The sequence below is a fragment of the Crinia signifera genome, chromosome 19 (assembly GCF_055691185.1).
Source record: "Crinia signifera chromosome 19, ASM5569118v1, whole genome shotgun sequence".
NCBI lineage: Eukaryota > Metazoa > Chordata > Amphibia > Anura > Myobatrachidae > Crinia > Crinia signifera.
The window spans coordinates 48700961-48721589 of NC_139226.1; the positions used below are offsets into that span (position 1 = coordinate 48700961).

Genomic DNA, 20629 nt, shown 5'->3' on the forward strand with positions numbered 1-20629 from the left:
AGGTAACATCTGGGCAGGGCCGCCGAGAGGTATGTAGGGCCCCGGTAAAATGTTGGTGACATGGCCTAATTTTGGGAGGCGTGGTCACTTCCCGCAATTAGGCCACCCAAAATGTTTAGGGGGTGAAAAAACACTCTAAAGTGGAGGGGGGTGGGTTATTTCCCCCCTCCTCAGCAGCAGCACACCTACAGCATGTGCTGACAGCATGCTCAGCATGAGCTCTGATGCTGTAAGTGAGACTCTCATGCTGAGCCTGCTGTCAGCACAGCACATGCTGTAGGTGTGTGCTGCTGCCAGGGAGGGATGGAGGGGGAAGTCCCCCCAGTCCGGCTCCCACCTCTCCCCTGAGCTGCTCAGCACTACACGGTAGCTCAGGTATTTTCAGCTACGCCCTGCAAACCCTGCTGGCGCTGGCTCCCCCAAGCAATGGTGCGGTCTGCAGCACCTGTGTTTCACCACTGCATCCAGTTCTAGTGCTACTGCATGTTTAAATGCAGCTGCTCTCAGTGATGACCCCTGCCTTGCTAGCCTCCTGTTACCTCTCAGGATCGCTCAACAAAATCCACAGTTCTTGTGTGCAAATTTGTTGAGGACTCCCAGCGCAAAGCATCGCACATCGAAACATCGGTTGCTTGCGTCTGACATGAATATTAAAGTGCATTTCTCTAGCAAATTTTAAAACTATGACTTAATTCTTTCTTAGCAATCCATGCATACGTACGTCATATTTTCAAATATTAGCAGCTTTCTCTTTCTTTTGTTTAGATAAAAGTGCTTGAGACATGGAAAATAAAATCAGCGTTGTACAAATTCCAGAGGGAACACTGAGTCATCCCTGTCTCCAGCCAGACCCTCATCATAGATTCTTCTCTCTGTAATGTTTGTTTTCATACTGAGAGAACCTTTCATCATATCACATATTGCATGACACATCGCCCAGACTGTAATGGAAGTAGGAGTTGAAATTAAATAATATATAAAAGAAGTGTTGCGGTTTTATAATCCATGTAAATATTGCTTATTTATTGTGTTCACTTGTTTACTTCTATTTTGACAGAGCTACACAAATTGTAGGTTATTTTGGTTTGCTCGCCCCCCAGCACGGTCGCACAGGTTAATGTTAATTGACCGTTTATGCGCATATGCAGCCGCTTGGTGAGAGGAGGCACGGCAAATTGATATTTCGCCATCCCATTCGCACGTAGAAGTGCTGGCGGGGCCCGTGGGGTGGAGGTGTTCCCATGAAAATGCTGGGCATTCCCATGGAAATTTGGCATTGACGCAGGTGCCGGGGGCGGCCAGCTGACATCACCGGATGTCAGCTGCCCGCTCTCTTCCCGTACAGGGAGCACGCAAACCGAAGACACCAGAGATTGTCTTAGATTTGCGTGCAACTTATGCTGGGTACACACCAGGACGACTAGGGCCCGATCCCCTCAATCTAGATCCAATACCGACCAATTGGATGTAGATTGTGTGCTGATTGGGCCCTTTTCTTTCCTGGTGTGGACCGATACCGATCCGATGCGCGGTCCCGCGGGTCGGTCGGTCGTTATTGAGATCCTACCTGCTGCAGGTAGGATCTCAATGACGACCATACAGCCAGGTGCGGGTCGCCATCGGATCGGACCCGCTCACGGTGCACATCGTGAGCGGGTCGTGCCCCCCCCGCGTCACCGTGAGCGGGTCGGACGAGACACTGACGACCCGCTCGCCCTGGTGTGTACCCTACATTAGAAATCATTTGATAGTCGTGACCATCGAATGATTTCCTCCCCGCACGCAAACTGTAACTTCTGTGACCTCTATGCATATTACTACAATAAACCACAGTTCCTGGTTAAGATTCCAAAAACGTGTGTCGTCTAACAACACCACAAGCACCGCTGTATACTCTGCCAACAATTTTTTATTGTTTTTAGACCAGGCCACATAGGGGCGTTTTAAAAGAGGAGGATACCCTTGTGCAGCCTCCTCCGGCCGTACCCCCTCCTCTCTGCTGAGAGTAGTGTATAGTAGTAGGGTCTAAGTGTGACGGACATTGCGATATCCGCACCAGCATCATTGCGAGTCTGAGCACCAGAGCACTGAGAATCCATTGCCATGTGCAGATCATCAGAAATATGGCACGGCAGCCATACTTTTGGTGATTTCTACAGCGCTGCTGCCTCCGCCGCTGGAGCTGGAGGTTAAGTATTTAAAAATTGGGTGCAGAGTGTGCAGTGTACACCCTCATTATAAATACACCACTGATGCTACACCTTCTCAAGTGTTAAGACTAATTATCTGATGCCTCCCACGGGGCAGTGACACCGATAAATGGCTCTCCTAGCATAGAGCAATGTGTAAAGCGATAGCGTATGCTGGTTTAAGACCTAGCTAGTCTACTGCACATGTATGGGACAACATGTGCACTGTAAGGCTGAGGGGGGGAGGGGTAGTAGTTACCTGTGCCTGGGCTTGTTGGAGGAGCCTGTCAGGATCCTGGGTCTGCAGGCACCCTTTCCCCTTACTTGTTGTCAGCCAGCAGCAGCCTCTTTCCCTAGCACACTGCTGTGTGCTGAACTGCGGTACATCAGTGTAGGAGTGAGGCACGAAGGGCCCACCAGGGGAATGTAGTGTTACCGGCCCATGCATAAGGGTGTGGCCATGCTTCAGTGGGGGTGTGGCCAGCCACCACAGAGGTTTGGTTATTACAGAGTGAATGGTCTGGGCCCATTGACAGAAACACATGCAGTAAACACTGCTAGTGCATACAGGAAATGTACCACCATACTCCTGTGCAGAATAATGTAACATATGTATGTTGTATAAATTAAGTACACTATAGAGTCTGGAACCTGATCCATAGACAAGGAGGTGGGCCCACAGGCAGTGGGGCCCTCCAGGGGTTTCTCCTACATACCCTACAACATCTGAAGAGCAAAAAACGGTTTAGATTCGGAAAGGGGGCGTGGTCACTGGTAAAGGGCCATATCCTCATTCCTATACTTACAATTGGCAGTTGGAGTCCCCAAAAAAGGTACAGCCATAAAAATGGTACTGTACCTGCCAAAAAAGTACAGTTGGAGGGTATGCCCCTGTTCCCCGATGGGCCAGTCCAACCCTGCTTTAGATTCAGAAAGACTGAGAGCAGCAGCCTCAACTGTCTGCAGTAATTTCAACGATCACACCCCTACCTGGATCTGAGGGGCACGTGGCATCCCCCTTGAAGATTGGCACTACTACATGTCACATAAAGAAGTAATTCCAAAGTTATATTAGACAGTTACATGGCTTCAGCACCACAATTAGCCAAGAGGCATCTAATTACTGGGGCCTGGGAAAGCTTTCTATGGCTCTGAGTAGGCAAGCCAGGTCTGAACCTTAGTAATTTTCAAAAACATAGGGACTATAGGGATGGCCATCGACCATCATTGATTCAAAGTCATTGATGGTTTATGGCCGATTTAGAATAGTTTTTCAATCGATGGGGAGAACTAGATGGTTTCCCCCATCGATGTCAAGCATAAACAAATAGTTTTTTTTTTCGCCAAGGGGCCAGAACAAGGAGCATAGCTCCGCCCCCAACACAGGCCAATCAGTCAAAGAAAATGGAAGACCATCAATAGGTAAAACATCGATAGTCAACCATTGCATAGTATGCCACTATAGCCAGTTCCCATTGATGGCAACCATTGATGGCAATGGCAATTATGGTCATCTCTAAATGACTGTGGTCTCCTTCCTCACAGTAAATTGCTGAGATACTAAACTCATGTGGAGACGGCAGTTTTCGCATGATCTGCAATGCCGGAACACTTGTTATATAGGCCTCCAATCCCTTCCCTGCATCTTGAGTCATCACTATATGAATTTCATAAACTTTAACCAGTGCCTCTGTTTGTGCAATGTTGTCTATATTTCTTTGCCCTGTGAATCATCCGCTAGATGTTGTATTCCCTCATGTGTTTACAATATGTGGATGAGCCACAGAGTGAAGGAGTCTGTCTTGCGCGGGAGGTGCGAAATTGTAATCATTGTACTGCTGAGGCACAATAACAAATGCTGTGCCAGTCACTATTGGAAGGGGAGTGAGTGGGTTGCTGGCCTGCCTAAAATGCTTGCTGCAGAATTCTAGCATGTCAGCTGCCTTACAGGCTACGAGCTCGCAGTCATTTGTCCTGCTTCGGAGAAGACTTAACTCCTTTGGTAGATGAGGCTTATCCATGTTTCTTGAAGCTTGCGGTGAGTAACTTGACAAATTAGGATAATCAGGCAAAAGCCATAAGATCAACATCATTTATGTATTGAGATTATATGTATAGTTAAGATATATCAAGGTATAAACTTTTTTGTTTTTAAATAAGAAAATCCATAGAAACCCAAATACAGCAGACTGCAGGGTATGGGTAAAAACTGGACCCAGACAAAACCCCGGACCGCCGGACATCAAAATTTGCAGTCAGGAGCTTGTAGTGTCCGTTCTGGGGGGTGTCCTGACCTGGGGGGGTCCTGTCCGGGGGGGGGTTCACGTGACAGCTGTCACCAGGGAGAGGAGAAGGGGGAGAATAAAGCCTCACTGTATGGTCCGGGCATATAGCAAAAACTGGAATGGTCCGGAGCACACGGGGAGGCTGTAATCTCCCCTTCCCCATGTCCTTGGTGATAGCTATCACAGGCATGCCCCCGGACAAGACACCCCCAGGACGGAACACCCCCCAGACAGATTTTGATGTCCGGTCCGGTGGTCTGGGGTCTTTTCCGAGTCCGGTTTTTACATAGTCCCCAGACTGCATGCTATTTGTACTAAGAAACTGCCTTTTCTGTCAGCATTTCATGTGTTATAAAGCATCACTGAACCTCATAATGTAGTATTAGGCAGATTAATGGTACTCAGGGGTCTATCTGGTAAGCTTCAGAGAGATAGATAAAGTGGACAGAGATAAACGAGCATCCAATCAGCTCCTATCTGACATATCACAGGCTGGGTTTAAAAGATAACAGGATCTGATTGGCTGGTATTTCCTACCTGTTCATCTCTTCAAGGCTAATTAGTAAATAGACCCCTTAGTTACTGTAGACAAGACTGCTATGTGCAAAAAGGTACCTGTTAAAGTCTTTGCTTTCCTATAAATGCAGCAAAATATTTTTCGAAAAACTAGAGATATGTAGGAAAAGAGTTTTTCTGGATACAAACAACTTCACCGCATGTACTATTATATCTGGAAGTCATAAATTAAACACTGACAAGAATCTGGAGCTAATCCCAAGCGTCTAAGCCACCACAATATTGGAGCTGGTGGGAGTTATATTTATGTACTTTGCATTTAAGCTAGCAAAAATAATTATCATTAAGCAGAATTAAATGCTGTAAAATTATGCACCTAGCACTGTATCGGGTCAGAAGACGGCCCTGTACACCACTTGGCATGACCACAGGCTATGCCTAAGCAGTTTAATACTTATGGAAGTTTGCCAACCCCTTAGATTGATTGCTTTACCCACTTTATATTTAGAGCACTACATGGGTTTCTGGGATTTTGTTGTCATACTGTTTCCCATTGAACCATGTAAATGTTTCTCCTAATGGCGACCTCTCCTCCTTGCCTATTGTTCATTTCAATGCTAATGTGGCAGCGATTGTCTCTGTGTGCTATGTCCTCCGAGCAGGGATGTGTTTGCTATGCAGAAAGAACTGCTGGAGTTTTATCTGTTATAATATTTGTATTCCGCAGCATTTAAGGCGATTTGCAAGCATTAATATTCATTTTTACTTCCCCTTATGCTTATGTAGAGTCTCCTGCAGCACTAGTCCTGCAGAGAAGCTGCGATGTTATCATTAGTCTTGGCTGCCTGACAAGTTCTACTGTAGTGAAGAATATGTGAGAGCTCCAACTACGGTCACTCGCAAACTGAACTGATAAATGTCTCCAGCTTCCAAATAGACAGTCAAGAAGCAACTTTAGTTTTGTTCAGTCTTCCAGGGCAGCAGAAAAGAGCTACAGGATAATGTGACGCCACTCAAATCTGGTTTTAAAGATCATTTTAAATTGAGATAAAAATCAAAGATGTAGATAACTTTGATGCACTGTTACATCAGACCACAGGTAAGTCAATTATATGATGTTTTCCAGTAGATACACTCCATCTAAACATACATTTATCATTTATCATATATATATACAGAATAGAGGTGCGCTGTTTCACCAATGCCAATTTTTTTTTTAAATGACTGTTAAAATTCAGTAAATCGATAATAGATAAAAGCAAATGGCCATTTATTTGAAATTTTCCAATATGTGTAATTTCATCAGCATTTTCAAAGGTGTCACATAAAAGATCAATCCGCATACCAACGCGTTTCGTCCTTCAGGACTTCATCAGGGGCAATGAATAAATCTCTAGAGGTAATAGATCCTCTAGTAGGAATGGAGGGTGGTATGTCCTTTAGAGCAAAGTATTGGTTGCAGTAATGAATGAAGATAGTTTTTGGACCACCTATTTTACAAATGATTAAAAATAATCATAACATGTCAGCAAGACGGTGGTTGGCTATAAATTTCTCCTGTCACCAATGTGGATACATCCTCTCAAGTGGGAAAACGCTGTGTAGCACAGGTACTCGGAGAGCCAGTGTATATATATATATATATATATATATATATATATATATATATATATATATATATATATACTGTATATGGCTTATTCCACTATTGGTCCCGCTGCAATCCCATTCACTGCCCCGGGCCATTGAAATTTAGAATCCTTCAAAAACAAACTCAAGACTTTCCTGTTTACTTAAGCTTTTCCATAATTCCTTTAAGTATAGTTTATGAAAAGATTTACTGTACTTCACTGTTTCTGTACCGTAGTACATTCATTCTGTCTGTTAAGCGCCTTGAGTCCTATTGGAAAGAGAGCTATATAAATACAATTATTATTAGTATTGTTGTTATTATTATTATAATACACACATCACCGTTCATCCTGCAGGGGATTCAAACTCCAAAGCACATATCTCATAGACATTTAACTGGAGAGCTATCGGCAGTTATGTAATATGAGTCTGCATAATACTTACTTACATTATCTTGCTCCTCTCTGGGAGAAACCCATAGAGACGACATCAATCTGCACTTTGGGGGTGGGGACGGACTGTGATATCATCAAGCCCCACCCCCATTTCAGACAAAATACATAATTTTCCCCACGCCTTCCCTCAAAGCTCAGCGATTGATGGCAATTGACTGAGCTGCAAGGGTTCAGAAAAGATGAGGGGTGCTTACCCACCTTTTCCGGTGGCCAGGAGGGGGGCCTGATTTAAATTATAATCTTTGTTTACTTTATCCTGCTTATCAGTCAAACATCCCATTCCCTATTCATACACTTACCTTGAAGTGTAATTTTAATACGTCTACATTACTTTGGGGCCGATTTATCACCATTCGCATTTGAGGGTTCGCATGTGCTGTGATAAAATCCAATCCACAATGTGATCATTGGTCACAGGGATGTATCCATTATCTCATGCAGACAGAGCTCTGTCCCTGCAAATCTCCTCCGCAATCTCAGTAGGGTATTTTTCAAGAATAATCCCAAAGTATGTGCTGTGCATGCCCGGCCTCGTCGTATCGCAGCATCACTTTTCTGCACTTTTGTTCACAGGGATCAGCTTATGTGTGTCTATCGGACATACATTGGACATACATAGCTGATCACACTGGCTTGTTCCCTGCACTGCTTTATTTGTCAACGGGCATGGAAAGCTGTGCAGGAGGCAGGATTCACAGTCAGCTATGTCAGGGTATCGTAATTATCACAGAAAAAAATCTATTAAAAATACTATGGGAAAGTGAGAATTTGCCCTCCTTGTCAGTTACTTCAAACAAGCGCTGGCATTTGGTAATTAGTATCAGCTGTGGGAATCCCATACTGTAGACTGGATTGAAACAAAGTCTGGTTCTTTATTTGTAGCATGTTGACAGCGTGCCAGCTTGGCAATTCTTAGGTTTCAGAAGGCAACACACAGGCTTCACAATTAGGGTACTCTAGAGAAGCCCTAACATAATCCACAAATTCCCCCCCCAGCCTGTCAGGGTTCCTTCTTATGTACTAGAATATTTCTGAGTATCAAGCTAGGTTTCACGACTCTAAAGCTGGGTACACATTTAGAGATCCCAGGCACCACCAATATTGTTAACTATATCGGTAATGCCACAACAAAACTATAAAGTGCATATACAGTGACGTCACCCACTTCCCACTCCTAAGGGGTCAATTCATATAGAAGCTACAGTGAGCATTATCACTATATATTCCACCATATGGATAGGATATATAGTAGTTCAAAGAAGACATTAGAAAAGACTTACCTGTCCAGCAATGAAATACAAAAAGCCAGCCTCTCCTCAGTATTGGGAAGAAGTGTAGTCCACCAAGATATTGTGTAGGACCTGACTGCACATGCACTGAGGACCCAGCCATGTACAGAACACAGCAAGACAAGTCCCAGGTAGCTTTTCCCAGCCGGCAAGAAGGCAGGTAGATGGGCAGACAGGTGGAAGGGGAGTTTGGGAACCTGATGGGATTGGTGTCCTGACCAGTAGGTGAGATGCCCAATTTAAGGATGCCCTGAGCCACTGTGGCTGTTGATAACACCTTGCAATTACTGGCTAGGACTTTGACATTAGGTGCCCCTAGCAGGGAGGTCCTTAAGGCAGTGTGGAGGAGACTGTTCACCTACGGCTGGAGTTGGATCCCAACTCCTGCCATAGGTGACCCTTGTTATCCCCACAGTCTAATTTCCCCCTTGCAGCCTAACCCTAACCCTCCCTGCTTGTGCCTAAGCCTTGCTTCCCTAGCCTAGAGGCTAAATGTTTCTCCCCCCCTCCACAAACACACAGCTTAAGCCTAACCCTAAGTCCCCCGCTATTGCCTAAACCTAACCTCCTGTCCTAACATTAACCCGTCTGCACACTATTATTCGGGAAGACGGCATTTGGGACTCCGGGCATTCTAATTGATGTCGAGATTGTGGCGCCGTCTTCTGGACGGACGTTGGGATGCTGGCATCTGCATTTTAACTGCTGGCATCCCATTCACCAGGATGTTAACCTGTGAACCTATGAATAGACGCCTAAACTCCCACTTTAGCTGGATACACACTATAAGATTATCTGTCCAATCTGGATGGTTAAAATGAAAATCTGGTAATGTCTGGGAGCAAATTACAATCAACCCTGAGCTGGAAAATGGCCAAAAATTGTCATTTGCATAACTTGATTTCACCAATTTTTCTAAATGACCATTTTTTTTCTGCTTTCCATGTTTGGGAGCTTAATTGTCAATTTCATATTGGAAAAATAATCTTATAGTGTGTATCCAACTTTACTTTTTACACACAGCAAGGAGTCTACAATTACTATATCTGTAATGACGTCTGCTTGTTGATTTAGATTAGACTGCACATATTAAGATAGGAAGCTAATATTCGTAAAATCCTGTTAATCTTTTGTGAAATTGATGATTGGTAATCCAAGCAGATAATTAAGGTTTTTGTAATCAGCTTTCACTCATCGTTATATAAAGCCTTCCTGGTGTTCTACCATAGATCATTATCATCCTTGCTGATCATCGTTACTCATATGGTTTTTGACACGCGTAGGTCTTACATTCGTTAAGCATAACTTATGACATTTCTGAATTTATGGATTTTGCTGGGTATACTATCAATTAGTCTTCAACATGTAAGTACCTTTGGACTTTGAACTTGGAATTTTCCAGTCAAAAGTGAATTTAGGGTAAAATTATTATTTTTTTCAATGGCCAAATTTACCTTTAACCAGAATGAAATAATTTCCTCTTTCGATTTAATATTTTTTTGTTTCATTAGCAATCTATTGTATACTGATCTATTCTGTATTTGATGGTTCAGTTTCGTACTTTGTTTTACTGAGGTTTGTTTGAATTACAGAGTTGGTAGTATTACTATAAAGATCCAGTTGATGTTGATCTTTTGCTTGGACCCCGATCCTTGCAATAAAGTTTCAGTTATTTTCTACCCAAAGGTGACAATTTCCATCCATGCTAATACTAAAGGCTGCAAAAGTGGCAATTGCCTCTATTTCCAAAACTTTCTGACACTTTTTGAAAAAAAAAAAAAAAAAATTCTATAACCACATTTTAGCAGAGTTATATTTAAACTTAATTTGATTCATTTTGGATCCTGTTTACATACAGTATGTGTAGTTTTAGCATTTTAATGCACTGGCTACTGTTTTATCTTGAACCATATACAAATATAACATCCTGGGGGAAATTTACTAAGATGTGTATTCTACTTCACATGTGATGTTGCAATGGGCAACCAATCAGATCCTGTCTACTACAGTATCTTCTATAAGGTGCTAAATAAATAAGTAGATTCTGATTGGTTGCCCATACAACATTACATGTGAAGCAGAATACACAAATAATGTAATAATAAATAAATTTCCCTCACTGGCTGTTAGATGTCTATTATATTATACAAAATTCTGAAACCGCATTTGTATACTGTATATACATGATTTTACATTTTTTTGCAAAATCTGTCCAGATGCCAGTTTTGAATGATTGGTACTATATACCCTTCAACTATATACAGTATTGTGTTATAACTTATGATCCTGGTACAGCAGGACAAATCAGAGTTAAAAAAATAAATCAATTGGATAAGAGTCTGCGTTTAAACAAAGTTGATGCAAAACAAAAAAGGGATCTCAACTCCAGTCCTCAAGCACCATGAACCAATCATGGTTTGTGGGCTCCTTCACCACGTACAGGTGAGCTAATTTATTTATCTGGGTCAGTAACTATCCCACCTGCTTACACAGACAGAAATCTCAATACATGACCGGTTGTGGATAACCTGCCTTGAATCGAAATGATCATTATTTGCATGTAGAATTGTATTTATGTAGCAGTGTTGTACTGTATGTTTAGATGAGAGGAGGCGAGGGGGAGATGTGGGTTCAAGGTCTTTCTATGGCCTAATCTAAACTGGGTTTTGGAAAGAATAATGTGACTGGGTCAGTGGCGTAAGTTCGTCCCAGTTGCCCGGAGGCAAGATAAATATTGGTGCCCCCAAATAGCTCAATCAGTAAGGTGTCTGTCTCCAGTAAGACAGGCGATGGGTTCTGAAACAGCGTGTGACACTTGCAACAATGATGTCAGGAGGCGGAGTCAGCCACAGAAACAATATTGACGGCTCTAAATAAGCTGATTTAAACTTGCAGGGAAGGAGAGGTGCCCACTTGGGAGCAGGAGCCCAGCAGCTGTAAAAAAAAAAAAAAAGCCTTAAATTGTAGTTGTTTTTTTTTGTGTGCATACAGTACTTTAATTCTTTACATTTGCATGACAAGAGTACTATGAATAATCCTTGGTAACCGTTGGCCTCATGAATGTCATATTTATTTTCAGTTATGAGGTTCCTGGAATCACATTGGAACCCAGCAGTTTGGTAAGTTCCCACAATAAGTGAATACTTTCAGCTGTTCCTTATACAGTTTATACCTTCATCAAATTTTATGGAAAATGTGTAACCGGTTCTGTGTAAGCAATCAGGGAGATGATCCAGTAAAGAGCAGATCTTAAGCTGGGCACACACCTTTGTGATTGCTCTGGTAATCAGGTGCTGTATATGCTCCTGATCAGCCAAGCAATGTGTACCAGGCTTTACCTCCTGTGAGCTTTCCTGTTCTAGAATTAGCTCAGTGTGTATGGGCTTCCATGGGATTGTGAAGTCAGCATCTGACAGATGTGGACATCGACAAAAGGTTGACACAAGTAAAAGGTTGACATGAGTTTTTCATGATTTTTTGTGTCCACGTCGACACAGGTCAACATGGACAACGCATCAATGTAACGTCACCTGGCATGGCTCGCTACGCTATTATACCCTTTCTCTATGCCCACTGGGATGGTAAAGTATGAACAAGTGGGTTTAAAAATCATGAAAAACTCATGTCAACCTTTTTTCCATGTTAACATTTTCCTTGAGTCAACATCGTGCATGACAGCTGCAAGTCTCCTGCATGGACACCCATACAATCATTGGGTCGATCAGCCAATACCGAGTAATGACAATTGTATAGGTGTGTACAGGTGTAATTGTATAGGTGTGGACTCGGCAGTAGTGGTGCCTAACATTTCTCCAGATGATTCTATCAATCTAAGATTTATAGGATAATAACAGTAGTAAATCAGTAACGGTAATATACAGATGGAGCGCCGGGGATCGACAGAATGTCCCTGCTGGTGATCGGTGGTGGAGAGGCACTCCATCCGACTGGGATGTGTGAGCGTCTCACCCGCACGCGCGTCCAAGTTTTTCGGCGGCGGGTGGCGGTAACCCTGCTCGTCTACACGTCAGGGAGGCGGTGGGGACCATTGGGGAACAGCGAGGAGGCAGCCGGGACAGATGAGGAGCACCATCAGAAGGGGACACGCATGCATCTCCTGCACACACCTCCCGTTCCGGCAGCTGGTGGGGGCTGGCGGTTGACGATCCGACCGACAGACCCTCGCTAGATGTGCCGCGCTCTATCTGTATGATACTTTGTTTAAAGTGCATCTTTCCTTGATTACTGAATCTGATGGATCATATATGTTTCTGTTTCAGGAAACCCATATCCTAATAGATGACAACCAATCGGACCACAGATATCCATTAGTTCTCTTCTCCGGAATGTCATTGGGAATGCTGGACCGTGTTTGTACAACTATGTATGCCGCACATTTAATATCAAGTTAAAATTCTAAAATTCTTACGTTCTCCATATTTCTTCAGCGTTGCAGGTTTTTTTTTTTTTGCTGCGATTTAACAATCTGCATCTGAGCGTTTTTAAAACCACCTAAAATGCATCATTCTGGGAAAAATACATGAACGTAATAATAGATGTAGATCATTAATAAGCGACATGAAGCATGTTAAATAGCGATAATATAAATCCATAAGTGTGAGTAACTGTGCGGAATCAGATGGAACACATAAAGAAGAAACCTATGGCAAATCAATTCTGAAATATTCTGTATATACAGTACAGCCTGAAGTACTGCCTTCATTATGAAAATAAGCAGGAGGACCCGGTCGCTGCTGTCCGTGGTACTGAACCTACTGGCTCTCAGTTTCTCGGTGGCGGCTTTCTTTACCAGCTACTGGTGTGAGGGGACGCACAAAGTGGTGAAGCCGCCGTGTCTATCAGCAGTGAAAAGCAAGAACTGTCAGGTGTTATCATTAAACAGCACCACCACAAACAGCGACCCAACTGACGTCAATGGAACGCAGGACCAGAATCTGGTTCACTATAACTGGGAGACCGGGGATGATAAGTTTTCCTTTAAGTACTTTCACACTGGCTTCTGGCTCTCCTGTGAAAAACACCAAGGTGGTAAGTAAAAGAGTGGGCAAAAATATATTTTATAAGGGGGGGGGGTGAATTTTAGTTTTCTGGAAAGTCCCGTACACACTAGACGACTCGCACCACGGCCAATAGAGTACTGTATACGGTATCCGCTGTGGATGGTACAATTGAGTGTACACAGTAAACAATATCGTTCAGTGACGTCAACAGGACCTGCCGAACTTGCGGGTCGTTGGCAATACAGATGGTGCCGCTTTCATTGTTGCCGCCAGACCGCCATCTGCAGGTTTCTGGAGGATGGCGATCCGACGGATGGGGATGGGACTTGGACATGTCAGTGTCTCACACGCTCGTGCATCCATTGCGGAGAATGGGGCTTGCCGTGTGTGTATCCCATTCTGGTGGACCGTGCAGGGTGGTGGACGGCAGATGGCGCGACGGAAACCGCTCAGATGAGAGCGGCCCCATCTGTATAGCCAAAATGTACCTACTTGTTCAGCAGACGTAGGGGGTCTTTAATGATGCATTGGAGAGCACATGGTTACCAATATTCAGTGTAAACACTAGACAGTGTCCTTCTGAGTGATATCTTTCAGTTTTCATCTGGTTTGTATTGGACTTAGAGCTGTGCAACACCAACCACATTGTACCAGCTAGTGGCTGAATAGGAAGGTAGATTTGGCTAGTGTCAAGTGGCATGGCTTGTGACAATACGAGAATTTCTAACCGAGCAACCATACACTTGCTGCCCTCTACAATGAATATAATCACAAGTTGGTTGAATGGTTGAAATGAGGAGCTGTGACACCCAGCACAATAGGCCTGTTCTTCCAATATAAGGGCCTCATTTCAAGTTGATCGCAAAATCTTTCTCACAATGGGCAAAACCATGTGAACTGCCGTTGGGGCAGATGTAACATGTGCAGAGTTAGATTTGGGCCTAGTGTGAAATTGCAGTGTAAAAATAAAGCAGGCAGTATTTACCTTACCAAAATATCTCACCCAAATCCAACTCTCTGCACATGTTACATCTGCCCCACCGGCAGTGCACATGGTTTTGCCCATTTTTAGAAAGATGTTGCTTTTGCGATCACCTTGAAATCAGGCCCTAAGTCTCCAAATGAGTCAATTCTAGAGCCCCAGTAGGAACCGGCTATATTATTGCTGAGGGTGACTGCATGGTCAGTATCTGTTCTCAGTCACATCAGTCACTGCCCTATGGGAACTTACTGGCCACGGCCTCCACTATACACACACAGCACATTATCGTCCACAGACCCCAGGACCTCTGTGCTATGAGGCTGCGACGCTGCTGGGATACACTATGTAGACATACGTTAGGTCGACAACTAAAGGTCAACAGGGCTATGAAATAGGTCAACAGGGTCAGAAGGTTGACACAAGCATTATGTCGACAATAGGAAGGTTGACAGTCAAAATATATAGAAGGTATATACTGTATAATATACACAGTCATTTGTATGTCATGTATTAAATATTTGATGTATTTTCTTTTAGAAGAGGCTTGCCGCAGCTTTATTGAATTATCCCCAGAATCGGAGAAAGGTACCCATACACCCATACCCGCTTCTATGTGTTATCACTGTGTGGTTGTGGCATGTTTACTGGTACAAGGGACTTTGTAGTCTAGTGGAAAAGTGGGAGATCTCCTGTAGGCATTCCAGAAAGTGTACCTACTTCCAGAAACTGAGGTCCAATGCCAGTAGTGTGATGATGAGGTGGAGCTCATAGTAACTGCCCATTGTAGAGAGTCACCAAACAATCACTGCTGGATTACTCTGATCCCCGTGTGCAGTAAGTTTGTTCACTTATTCCTTACTATAGTGAAACATTGCATTTCTGCATTACTAAGCACTCAGGCTGCAGGGGGAACTTGACAGGAATAGGTTATGTACTGTACTACATAATAAAACATATTTGTCGTCGTCGTCCCCCCCATAAAAAAGAGAAAGAAGAATACTATACTACATACAGTAGAGCAGTAGTTCCCAACCTGGGGTACTCTGCACACTAGGCGGGGGTACTTGAAAACAATATTGGTAATGGCAGAAGAAGAAGTCTCCCAATGATGTAAGAAGTCTCCCATTGCAATGGAGACCATCCATGTTGCGTCACTTCCGGTTTCCTTCTATAGCGTCATCAGCGCCCCCTCGTGCTTTTGCCCAACCAGAAATTCATTGGGAGCTACCCGTACTGCCCTCAGACATCATTGATTGTCTGACCCGCGCTGACATGGGTGGGGGAAGCAGCGGCATTAATCCTGTACACAGCCAGACACAGAGGGATCAGATTCCTATCCACGCACTACTCCCCCTACTCCTTTATAAGGACACGCATACCGCTCACTATCACTCCACTCATAAGTATTGCACTCCTTACCAGGATCCCTTCCCAGGACTTTCTGCTCACATGGGGGCTGTCATTAGACTGTGCATGTGCAGTGGCGTGGCTGGTCATTCTGGTTGACTCGCAAAGCTGTGAATAAATGCTGCCCGCCACCCACATGAACACCCGCCCTGGCTGGATGTCGAATGTACCCGCAGGTATGCGAATGGATATTTTGCATAAACATCCATCACAGCCTTGCGTGCGGGACTGAAATCTTCAAATAATTTCTTAAGCATTTACAAATCTATTTGCAGCGCCCTGCTGTGTGAACAGGGCGGGCAGCTGACATCCGGCGACGTCCGCTGGCCACCCATGGAAGGCAGGAAGCTGCCCCTGTTTGGATGGGAACGCCCAGTGTTTCCTGTTTTCCAGTGTTTCATTTGGGCGTGGAAAGCTTCCGGCACTGACATTACTGTTATGTTGTTCAGTCATTTTAAAGCGCTTATAGCTAGTGAATGATAATAAGAATCCTTGCACGCCAGTGTAAATTCTTACTTCTACTACCTTATATTCCACACTCCTCTATGGATATTTTTAAGCTTTTTTGAAGCATTAAAACGTTATATGACCACGAAAGTGACCGCCTGTCACCTGACACCTCCACCCGGGCTATAGCGAATGGTGACGTGACAGGAGAGATGGAAAATCATTACAGATCATGGTTAGTCTCCTGGTGACAGTGTGATAAATATACAACAGATGATGTCACATGACATCAGAGTCCGCCCTCAATTCTCCAGAAAAGTGTTCATCTAAAAAGTAAGTCCTGTCTTACATTTTAGAGTGAGCAGGCGAAAAATCATTCGATGGTGAGAAACCATTGAATGATATTTCCTCTGTGCAGGCGCATGCGAGCAGATTGCAGTGTACCGGGGGATCCAGCTGGGGGGCGTTCAGCAGGGTGGTGTTAAACTGCTCGCTGGGCAGCGATTATACAAAGGTCTGAATCGGGCCCTTAATTACATATGTCTTAACATCACACCTTATCCACTGAGGTGAGAGACCTTAAATGCACAGTGATGGAGTCCCGGCTTTGTGTGTGTTGCAGGTGTGCTCTGGCTGTCAGTGATCTCCGAGTTCCTATACATCATCCTGCTAAGCCTTGGCTTTCTGCTTATGTGCTTAGAGTTCTTCACCTCGAGCAACTTCATCGATGGCCTAAAAATCAATGCGTTTGCTGCTATTATAACAGTGCTCTCAGGTAAGATATTGATCTGTGCCGTTTTATTTAACATTTTTATTGTGATTATTAAAACACAGCAGCTATAATAGAATTACTGCATCTTATGTTGTTTTATTGCTCCATTTTTACAAATTGAGTCTCATCTGTACACAAAGTGCTATGCTACAATGTAACGGCCGCAGCTGTTTTACAACAATACAAGTTCTCCTCCGTATTCGGGCTAAGTCACACACTCAGGGGCGCAGCCGCAGACAGCTCTGCCAGCCCTGGTAAAATAAGGGGCCTCGACCCTGTAAAAAATAATTTGCATAGACGCCGATGTCCTAAACCAGCGGGCGGGCGGCAGGGTTCCTGGTGGGATAGTTTGGGGAGAGAGAGGACAGGATGCCGCTGCAGCTGCCTCTCTCGCACCAACTAAGAACAACACAGTACTGAGCAGCATGTGTTGGGCTGGGGAAATAGGCTACTGCAGGGACAGCCTGTCCTTTGCACAGCTCTCTGCAACTAGGGAGGCCGCCCACCCATGCGTCTAATGTGGTGGAAGATCTAGCGGGCGGAGGATGGGGACTCGGAGGACAGAGGTTGAGCCTGTGGCCACGGCACAAGGAACCAGGGCAGAGAGGCGGGAGGCGCAGCACGGCGAAACTTCAAAGGCACAAGCCTTCACAAAACACAAATTATTCTGCTATTTGCAGCCTGTAGTGTCCTGTTCTTTTTTTATGCAGGAGAGCAGCCTGTGGTGTCCTGTACTTTTTTATGCAGGGGAGCAGCCTGTGGTGTCCTGTTCTTTTTTATGCAGGGGAGCAGCCTGTGGAGTCCTGTTCTTTTTATGCAGGGGGAGCAGCCTATGGTGTCCTGTTCTTTTTATGCAGGGGGAGCAGCCTGTGGTGTCCTTTTCTTTTTATGCAGGGGGAGCAGCCTGTGGTGTCCTTTTCTTTTTATGCAGGGGGAGCAGCCTGTGGTGTCCTGTTCTTTTTATACAGGGGGAGCAGCCTGTTGTGTCCTGTTTTTTTATGCAGGGGGAGCAGCATGTGGTGTCCTGGTATATTATTAATATAGAGGAGGTGCAGCTATTATTATTATACAGGGGGAGCAGGTGGTTTTGTCAGCCCAACCCCCCTCACCTAACTTCTGATGGAGCAAATGTTTTGTATGTTAAAGTTAAACAACAGGGGAGGGGGGTCTTCTTTCCCCGGCCCAGGTAATGAGTGTCCCTGTTAAAGTATGATATAATCAACTCCAGGCCTAATCTTTTTTTTTTTATTAATACGTATTTTTTTTAATGAAAAACCTCCATTTACCAATATGCTGTTACTTATGGGCCAGTGCTCTGGACTTGTCCCCCAGACTAAAAGTTGCCTGCCAGCCCCTGGCGGGGGACGGGCTGAGATGGGTGGGGAACAGCTGCCACAGCCGCATCAGTCTTACTGGTCTGTGACTCCCTCCGGGTTCTCCGTAATGCGTGTGATGTCATCACGTCACACGTAGGGGGAGACACACTGGAGAGGAGCCGGGAAGGCAGCAGAGTGCAGACTGAGCAGAGCAGTTGTACTGCCACCCATCACACAGGCAAGCACTTAAAAAAGAATCATCAACATTATATATAGAGGTGTGTTGTCTGTTGTGCCTGGCTGGCACTGATTAAGTAATAGAATATTTTAAAAAATACATAATATAAATATATGTATATATATATATTTACAATATATACATATACTGTATATACATCTATACAGCGTGTGTGTGTGTGTGTGTGTGTGTGGATATACATATATACAGTATGTGTGTGTGTGTGTATGTATATATATATATATACATACACCTTGCTGCCCTGTGCAGAAAGGATGCAGCAAAGTTGTTGCCAGCAGGGAAGTCTGGCATGGTCGAATGGTGCAGTAACCGCAATAGGGGCTGCCGGGCCGGAGTCGCTGTCAGGTGGAAACGCAGAGGCCATAGATCTGCCCTCCCAGCAATCATGCTATCAAACACGAGATCTCTCGCAAACAAGATGGATGAGCTGTCTCTGCTAATACAAGATGCAAGGTCGGCCACTGCAAGATCCTCCATCCTATGCTTCACAGAAACCTGGCTGGAAGACCATATTGCTGAATCCTCAGTGACTCTGTCAGGCTTCGGCCACTTCAGGGCCGACTGCGACAAAGAGCTCTCGGGCAAATCCAAAGGAGGGGGCATCTGCCTATACATTAACGACAGGTGGTGCACAGACATAAAGTCCCTGGGCAAGTCATGCAGCCCCCAACTAGAGACTCTTACCATCAAATGCAAACCTTTCTACTCCCTTTGGGAAATTGCCTCTATTATCCTAGTAGGAGTATACATCCCCCCACAACCAAGTCCAACAGAAGCCCAACTTCAGCTGGCCACTCTGATAACGGACACCGAACTTAGACACCCAGACTCGCTGCTCATTGTGCTTGGTGACTTCAACTGTGCCAACCTGAGCCAGGAGCTCCCAAAATACACCCAGCAGGTCACATGCCACACAAGAGAGGGGCGAACGCTAGACCACTGCTACACCACCATAAAGTCTGCATACCGATCCATACCCCATGCAGCACTGGGTCTCTCCGACCACTGCATAGTCCACCTTCTTCCGACATATATCCAGAAGCTTAAGTCTGCTAAGCCTGTTATCAAGTCTGTCAAAAACTGGTCAATCGAGGCAAAAACAAAGCTTCAGGCCTGCTTCGACTGCACTGACTGGATGGTGTTCGAAGCCTCTGCCTCTGACATAGAGGAACTAGCGGATGCAGTCACATCCTACATCAGCTTTTGCGAGGACTTATGTGTACCAACCAAGCAAATCCGATCCTTTAACAACAACAAGCCATGGTTCGGTAGCCAGCTCAGGAAACTCCGCCAAGCTAAGGAGGAGGCATATAGCAGCGGGGACAGGACACAGTACAAAGAAGCCAGGAACTTCTTGACTCGGGGTATCAAACTCGCAAAAAGGGAATATACAAACAAGCTGACACACAACCTCACAGCAAAGGACCCTGCGGCAGTATGGAAGGGCATGCAAAACATCACAAATTACAAGAAAGCCCAAACACAGTCTGAAACCAGCCATGAACTTGCAGAAGACCTGAACAAGTTCTACTGCAGATTTGAGCAGGCCGTACCTCCCCCACTCCATCCCAAAGACCACCACACCCAGGCCCTCCACGTGGACCAAGGCGAGGTAGAAGCAGTACTCAAAAGAATAAAACCTAAGAAGGCTGCAGGACCGGATGGTGTGTCGCCATCCAGCCTTAGGACCTGTGCAGCTCAGCTCGCCCCCATCTTCACAACGATATTCAACTCCTCCCTGGACTTGTGCAAGGTTCCTGCCTGCTTCAAACGCTCTATCATCATCCCGGTCCCTAAGAAAACACCCACGAAGGACCTAAATGACTTCAGGCCAATTGCACTAACCTCAGTGGCCATGAAAGCATTTGATAGACTAGTAATGAAGCACCTGAGAGAAGTGACAAACTCTCACCTTGACCCCATGCAGTTTGCCTACCGGGCGAACAGAAGTGTAGAGGATGCGGTCAACCTCGGGCTGCACCATATTTTACAACACCTCGACCACCAAGGCACCTATGCAAGAGTCCTATTCGTGGACTTCAGCTCAGCATTTAATACT

General features: G+C 44.8%; 2 protein-coding genes across 4 annotated transcripts in view; one reads left to right on the plus strand and one right to left on the minus strand.

Annotated features, from left to right (window-relative positions):
• RPL28 (ribosomal protein L28) overlaps window positions 1-20629 on the minus strand; it is a 147486-nt gene that overhangs the window by 110839 nt on the left and 16018 nt on the right. The gene's annotated exons all lie outside the window — the stretch shown is intronic.
• Window positions 1-20629, plus strand: part of LOC146042510 (germ cell-specific gene 1-like protein) — a 42800-nt gene that overhangs the window by 16810 nt on the left and 5361 nt on the right. The window contains exons 1-6 of one of the 3 annotated variants that reach the window (XM_083162547.1): window positions 1749-4227; window positions 5777-6089; window positions 11446-11485; window positions 12647-13415; window positions 14907-14954; window positions 16846-16998. In XM_083162547.1, the coding sequence (XP_083018673.1) occupies window positions 13091-13415; window positions 14907-14954; window positions 16846-16998 (526 nt within the window). In that variant the 5' untranslated portion in view covers window positions 1749-4227; window positions 5777-6089; window positions 11446-11485; window positions 12647-13090. Of the gene's footprint in view, window positions 1-1748; window positions 4228-5776; window positions 6090-11445; window positions 11486-12646; window positions 13416-14906; window positions 14955-16845; window positions 16999-20629 lie in introns of those variants that run through there. The other 2 variants (XM_083162546.1, XM_083162545.1) reach the window with 2 other exon arrangements.